The sequence below is a fragment of the Hibiscus syriacus genome, unplaced genomic scaffold (genome assembly GCF_006381635.1).
Source record: "Hibiscus syriacus cultivar Baekdansim isolate YM2019G1 unplaced genomic scaffold, ASM638163v2 tig00110831_pilon, whole genome shotgun sequence".
NCBI classification, from domain to species: Eukaryota; Viridiplantae; Streptophyta; class Magnoliopsida; order Malvales; family Malvaceae; genus Hibiscus; species Hibiscus syriacus.
In genome coordinates, this window is record NW_024062882.1 from 4,261,336 (window position 1) to 4,269,125 (window position 7,790).

At 30.4% G+C, this 7,790-nt stretch overlaps 1 protein-coding gene across 1 annotated transcript; it reads right to left on the bottom strand.

The window, feature by feature from the left end:
- Nucleotides 1–756: 756 nt before the first annotated feature.
- On the bottom strand, nucleotides 757–6,906 carry LOC120142858 (dehydrodolichyl diphosphate synthase CPT3-like; the record flags this gene model as incomplete). The annotated part of the gene is made up of 3 exons (XM_039157343.1): nucleotides 757–1,376; nucleotides 2,022–2,177; nucleotides 6,891–6,906. Coding segments are annotated over 3 exons (792 nt in total), but the record flags the coding sequence as incomplete, so codon positions are not given.
- Between the last annotated feature and the right edge of the window lie 884 nt (nucleotides 6,907–7,790).

Here is a 7,790-nt window from a genome sequence, read left to right on the forward strand (position 1 = left end):
ATCACAAGTGGTTCACTTTTTTGATTTTGATAAAAAGTCGTTGATGATGATTTTATGACGGATGATCATTTTTGGATGATAGATCGTGTCTTCTGTTCTAAGAAGAAAAGTATAGGAAAAGGAAGAAGTCTCTTTCAATTTTATATGAGAGATTTTTTTTATAATGATATTTAGTGTTAGTGTCAGACCTATAGTCATTTATAATTATTCGTAGGTTAATATGATATATGTATATGATATTTGATTGTAGATTTGATTCTGACAGATCACTTAAGTCTACCAAATATCATGTTAATAGATCATAACTGAGTGGAGAATACGAACCTTCAAGTTATTAATTATTCGAGGAATATTTTTGAAATATTTGATAAACGGAAAAATAGTAACGCACATGAGTATTGTAGAGAAAACTCGAAGGAGGGATAAGAATTCTCCTCCACATTCTCTTCTTCCTCGTTTTCATCACTTTTCAAAGTAAAAATGTTTAACTTTTATTACTCTTATATCATGTGTATTTTCTTCAAAGTTAAACGAAATATTTATTTTTTAATTATTTGATAATAAATATTTAAATATTCTATATTCGTTAATATTTAAACTCGTGATTTATAAGGATAACAATCATCTTTTTAATCATTAAAGTAAATTGATTCGCAATAACTTTTCTTTTTTTGTAATTGACATTAATTTGATTATTTGTCCATCTACTCTTAACGTGTTGAAATTTTTTATTGAACTTACCCGATTAACCTGTAATTATGGGACTGATACGAACTGCTTCATCTTTTTCCTAGCAAAATAAGGGTACTTGTGCTGAAAATCCATCACCACCCAAACCAGATGCAACACTCCAAACTCCGGCCAAACCGTGTACACCGACGACAAATGACAGCAACTACTCTGCCACAAAAGGAAGTTGCTCAGCCGGCATTCCCCGCCGGTACGGATAATAATGTCGGGATCCGGTGCAACGGCCATATACATATGCTTCTCGATATCCGCCAACTTTACAACGGCACCATCGGTTCTTTCTCTGCTCGATTCCTCGACGGCGTGCAAGATCTCGTCGGAGCAAGTGTAGGAAACGCAGATCGTCAACACCAAGTTGGAGTTTCCGGCGGTGTTTTCCATCAACTTCTTGGCCGCATTCCTTAGTTCTGTGCTCAAGAGTTGTAGGTTTCCTGCGAAATGAACCCTTAGGGAACAAAATTTCGATAATCTCGTTAATAAAATGACGCTCTCCATCATCAAATCCATTATCTTCTTAACTTCCTCCCGGCTTCTCTTGAAGTTGTGGATGCTGAAAGCGTAGGCGGTGACGTATTTGATCCCGAGCTCGTAGCAGTATACGAGCAGGTACAAGAGCGCCATCGCACCTACGGAGACGATAGCAAAATTTTGTGTTAAAACATCAATATAAATTACCAATAGAAATATCTAAAGTATATGATAACTTAAGACTAGATAAAGTACATAAATGATATTATAATATGATGTTTTGTTGAGTCCCTCTATTATAAAACATTGCTTTATTAAATCTATCAACTATTAAAAGTTATATAATGATTCTCTGAATATAGGATGTTGCTTTGTTGAATTTCTCAATTATTAAAAGTTGTAAAATGGTCACCCGACTATTCATATGTTTCAAATTTGTCATTTTCATTAAAAATTAACGACGGTATGAGTTGGACATTAACTTACTGACTATAATATGATAAAATCTGATATCAGATTCTCAGACTTACTATCATATCTCAGTGAGAATGTTAACGTTCAAGTCAAACATCTGTCAATCTTTCTAACAGAAAAGGACGAGTTTAGAATATATGAATAGTCGAATAATCATTTTGTAACTTTTAATATTCGAGGAACTCAACAAAGCAACACACTATAGTCAGAGAATCATTTTATAAATTTTAATAGTTGAAAGACTCAATAAAACAATATCTTATAGTCCAGAGACTATTTATATACTTTACCCTATTAAATTTCCAGGGAGTTGGTTCATCCATGTGTACCTGCGTCGTGGCCGGTCCCTTCTTCTAGCTTCTTCTTTTTGGCATACCTTGGGTTACCGTCCATGATAATGGCAAGGTGAGAAGGGATCGGACCGACTCGAATAACTCGAAATAGACATTTCCGTAAAATACTTGTCCATTCAGAAAAGATGCGTTGTAGGTCATCTTCGTTCACCAACATATCAATTTTGTTTTCGAAGAAATTGAGGGATTGAGATGTTAAAAGAGTTGCAGAATTAGTTAATTAACGTGATCATAAGCTTGTTATTTTTATCTATTACGTGCATGCATGTTTTTGCAGTATTTTTGGAGCATGTTGGAAGCATGACAACTGATTAACAAAAAGATCAAATGACATGCAATTTTGTATGTTCCAGGAATTGCTATAACTACATTGGTTAAAATTATATGACAGTTGCTGCCATGTTTCTCAGAATCGGAATCGGATATGAATATGTTTAATTTTTAATGTATTTAAAGGATGTTTGATATAGGAGATGGGTTTTAAAGAAGAATGAAATGTAAACGTTTGGTAGTGATCTCGTCGCAAAAGTCGACCGATGATGGATAATTATTGATTGTCGATGATGATCAGAAAAAATGTAGTGTACAAAAATGGTATTGTTTCACCTAAAGTTTAATGTCTAAAATGACATCATTTTAGGTATCAATAGTCATCTCCAAAACGACATTGTTTTGTCCATTTCACTATAACAAATTTTTTTATTGATGAGGGAATTTCTAATGGATTTTTTAATAATTGAATTTTATTCACGGAATTTTTGAGGAAAAAGAGGGATCAATAAAATACTGGTCGAAACCAACATTTTCAAGGATATAAAGTAATCCGTCAAAATTTACCGAATAAAATCTGTCAACAAATTACTGACAACATTTAAAATTCATTGAAAATTATATATATATATATATATATATATATATATATATATATATATAATACTATATTTTATGTTTCCGATGGAATATATCTTTTTCATCAAAATATTAAAAAACATAAAAAGAAATATAAATTTTTTAATTTCCGGTGGATTACATTATTTCGTTGGAAAATTTAAATCTTTATTTAAAAGAGGAAAAAATCTCGAGATTCTACTTGAATTTTTTCATTCCCTCCAAAATTATTATAAATCAAAATTTTTATTTAATTAATTAATGTACCAAAAATTAATAATTCAAATAATTACATTAATTTAAAAAATTAAATAATAATAATACTAACAAATACAAATTATATATTGATAATCACTTAATAAGAAAACAATAACATATTGTAAAAGATTTAAATTCATTATATTAGCTAAGGCTAAATATGGATTTACTACAATATACATAAAAAATAATACAATATTTAATAATAAAAAAAGTAAAATACGAAGTGTTAGGATTTTTTGGAAGCTCGAAACGACAACCGGAACGATTTGCAAAGAGGGGTCGGAACGGTTTTGTGTTTAGGGAGTAAGGAGATTGAAAGATAGAGATTTGGACAACGATTTATAGTGTTTCGACTTTCTCAATCAAAGTCTACGTCCACTACCTTAACTCATCACCAAGGATTTTCCAACAAATTCACTAATTTGTTCTTTCTTTTGAGGATAAAGAGTAACCTTACAAACACCCTAGTTTTTCCGGGCTAAACTATAACTTTTCCCTAGCTTTTACACGGGCTAAGCTAGAACCTTTCCCCTTTACAAAAGGATAAAAGATGTAAACAATAAAACCTCTCTAAGGTAGGTGTTTACAAGAATTAAGCTCACAAGAACAAAATATTTACAAGAGAAAGATGAAATAAGAATGAAAAACTCTTCTCTTGTGTTTGATTACTTGGATAGTTGTTCTCTTACTTCTTCAAGTGTCCTTAGCTTGTATTTATAGCTTGGAATGCGTTTGAAGTCATATCTAGCCGTTGGGGATGTTTTGGAGCCGTTTGGGAATGATTTTTCTGCAAAAATAGGCTGCCCAAAATGGGGGGAATCGGTACCCCTTCATAGGGAATCGATACCCCTTCATAATATTCAAATTACTATTCATAAAAACATTTTTGTGCTCAATTTTAAATTAAAAGAACTTTGAATTATTTTTTTAAATTTTGAATAAATTCAATTAAGTCCAAATACATTTTGTAAATTCAATTCAAGTCCAAAAACCATTTTGCCTTAAATTGTTATATCAAAACATAGTTCAACACGAAGTTTGCATACTAAAGAATTGTTATCATTTAAAAATTTCTAAGCAACCTACAAAATACAATGAAAGATGTTAATGATTAATTAATGTTGAGTCAATCGATCTAATAGAATGGCCAAGAAAGGGGTGAATTGCAACTAAAAGAATGATGGAAGCTTTTTTGCAAGAAAATGAAAATTTTGACACAAGCGATTTTAGAGTGGTTCAACTCTTTAAGGAAATCTACATTCACCACTTTAGTTTCCACACTAAGGACTTCAAAAAATTCACTAATTTGTACTAACCTTTTAGGATAAGGTGTAACCTTACAACACACTTAGACTTATACCCTAAAGTCTCAAGTGTACAACCCTTCCCAAGAAGTAATTACAAATGAGCAAACTTTTGAATTTCCTCACAAAATAAGATGTTTGTAAACTGAAGCTCTCACGCACACCCAAGAACACTAGAATGAAAAATACAAAGAATGGAATAGTATTCTATGTAAGAAAGACACAATGGAATAAAAATATGGCTCTCAGTGCTCTTTGATTGTTGGATTAGTTTTCTTGTCTTTTTCTTGGCTGTTTGAAGACCCCTTTTATATGATCTTGTTGATTTCTATCCATTTGGGGTTGTTGGAGGGAGTTTGGAGCTGTTTGGAGCAATAAATTTGTGCATTGAATGCAAACCTGCACAGATGTTTTGAAACCATCTAGGGGTTTTCGAAACCTGCCTTTAAAAATCTGACCATTGAGCAGGGGTTTCGAAACCTGTGGGGGTTTTTTGTTACCTTAAGGCTGAATTTGGATAATTCCCATAGGTGTTTCGAAACCACCTAAGAAGGGTTTCGAAACCAGGCTTAAAATTCTTGGAAATTGACTTGTTTTATTTTTTTTTTAAAAATTAAAAACTTTATAAATTCTAAAATTAATTTTTAAATTAATTTTTGACATTTTAATCATTAAAAATTATTTTTACAAACTTGAAAATATTTTTGAATCAAATATGATAAAAAAAATCAATTTTACAAAATTTTCAATTTAGTCATTCGTTATATCAAAATCATTTAATTACATTTAGCAATTAAAAATAATATAATAAACAAAATAAATATTAAGAAAATACATTGAACAAAAACTAAAACTTACATCAACATTGATAAATGATAATAAAAGAGAAGATGAAATTGATAGATGAATATTTGGTGAGAAAAAATGAGTTAATAAGAAAAGATGAAATGAGAAGAAAGAAATGAGAGAAAAATAAGTTTAGAAATGTTTAAATAAAAAAAATTAGGGCAAAAAACGAATAGGTTTGAAATTTTATATTTGGAGGGAAATTGGAGGAAATTGACAGGTAAATAAGAAAAATTCTAAAATTTGTGGCAGAACACCCGTCACAAATTTTTATGTCACAAATTTGTGAAGGGTATACATATTCCGTCACAAATTTGAGATGAGTCGACATATTTCATCATAAATTTAAAATATTTTTAAAAGATAATTTTTTAAAAAATTTATCAAATAAAATAAAATTAGAACAATAATCCTTTTGTTTCTTAAAATATATAATTTTCTTTAAAAAAATAAAATTTTAGTAAAATCAATAGTAATAAAATGTAATTTCAAAAAGTATTATCTAAATTAATTTTCTTTCATATATTACATGTTTAAAGTGTGATATTAATTTTAATTTTTTTAAAAAATAAACAAGGTAGTTGTCTCTAAAAACCTCCCTCTAAATCCTAAGGGAGGAAAAGCACACTAATCTTGTTGTTTTTCATTGATAAGCAAATAAAAGTGTCGAAGCATTACAATTCAACAAAACATAAGATAATATCTGAAAACTTAAAGTAAAATCGAAAACCTAAAAACAAATATCGTCAGATATTCAAGATGCATTTTCCCCATTGTGTTGTTGTGGTGATGGAGGAATGAGATAATAAGCTTTTTTATTGTTGGGTGACTGTACAAAAGGTTCCAAAGGTGTGCTACCTCTCGATGAAAATGTCGGTTGTGGGTGCAAAGGCATTGATGCCCTATATCATCACAGAGATAAAAAGATCTATCCATGTCATCATAACGTTAAAATTTAACGGTTTAATGGTCTAATTGAAGTTAAAATCAAGTTAAACATAAAAACCGAAGAAATTAAAAATCCAGTAGTATAAATGATATATAATCTAAAATTCAATCATATCTAATGGAGTTTAAATGGAATATTTAGGTTTTTCAATAAATATGGGATTATATAGTTTAAGTGTTTAATGAAAAAGTTTTTGGAAGTATGTGTATATCTTTTACTTAATTTTAAATAAATTAAATTTGTTAAACATATTTTATAATAAAAATAATATACTTAAATGTATCGTTACCGCTTAAACTATGCATTTTGTATTAAGTTATTTTTTAAAGTATTTTTCGAGATGTTTTTTCATTTAAAGTGTTATCTCATTTGTCTCAAATCATCAAATGTATTTGTTGAGTTAATCGATCGATGAAATTAGCCAAGAGGGGGGTGAATTGGCAATTAAAAATTTCGGTGGAAGCTATGCAGAAAATTGAAAGTAATTGCGCAGCGATTTAGAGTGGTTCGACTTTCTCAATCAAAGTCTACGTCCACTACCTTAGCTATTCACACTAAGGATTTTCCAACAAATTCACTCAAGAATTATATCTCAATTCTTGAGCACACCCTTTTTCAAAGAGAAATACAAATTTGCAAACTTACAAGGAAATCCTCACAAGGTAGATTGTTTGCACAATTCTAGAACAAGATAAGAACACTCAAAGATAATTACAATTGAGCACAAATTGTGTTCTTGAAAGCAAAATGAATATTGAAAGGAAATTTGGCTTGAATTGCACAAACTTGATGTTTGATGCTTTCTCTCTTGTTTGTATGTGTTGTCCGGAAAGAGGAGGACTCAATGATTATTCGTTCGCCGGAACCAGAAGTCAAAATTCTCTATGATTTCTTCTTTCTTGTTATTGATCAATGGCTTCAGAACTTGTTTAAATACACCTTCAAATGACTCTGAATGTTGGGGATGCTTAGTGGAGTCAATAGAGTCGTTTAAGTGTGAAAACAATTAATAAATTCAGTTGGGAGCGTCAGTGCATCGATGCATACCCATGGTGCATTGGTGCATCAGTGTAAAATTTAAATATTTTGACCGTTGGACCCTTAGTGCATCGATGCACTAAGAGTGCATCGATGCATCAAGTGTATTCGATGTTTCAAAATAGCCAGAGTGCATCGATGCATGGCTGGTGCATCGATGCATCAAATGCATTCGATGTTTTCATAAAATCCTCAGTGTATCGATGCATGGTATGTGCATCGATGCATGAAATGCATTCGACGTTCAATTTAATTCATGGTGCATCGATGCATGGATTGGTGCATCGGTGCATCACTCTGAAAAATTGATTTTAGGCTTGATTTTGGTTCAAAATACTTTGTGAAAATTGTTTTAAAAATATATTAAGTATAAAACACAATTTTACACATTTAGTAAGGTTTGAATTTGAACTTGAAAGACTTGGAGTAATAATTTGATAATCGATTAATTAAATCGAA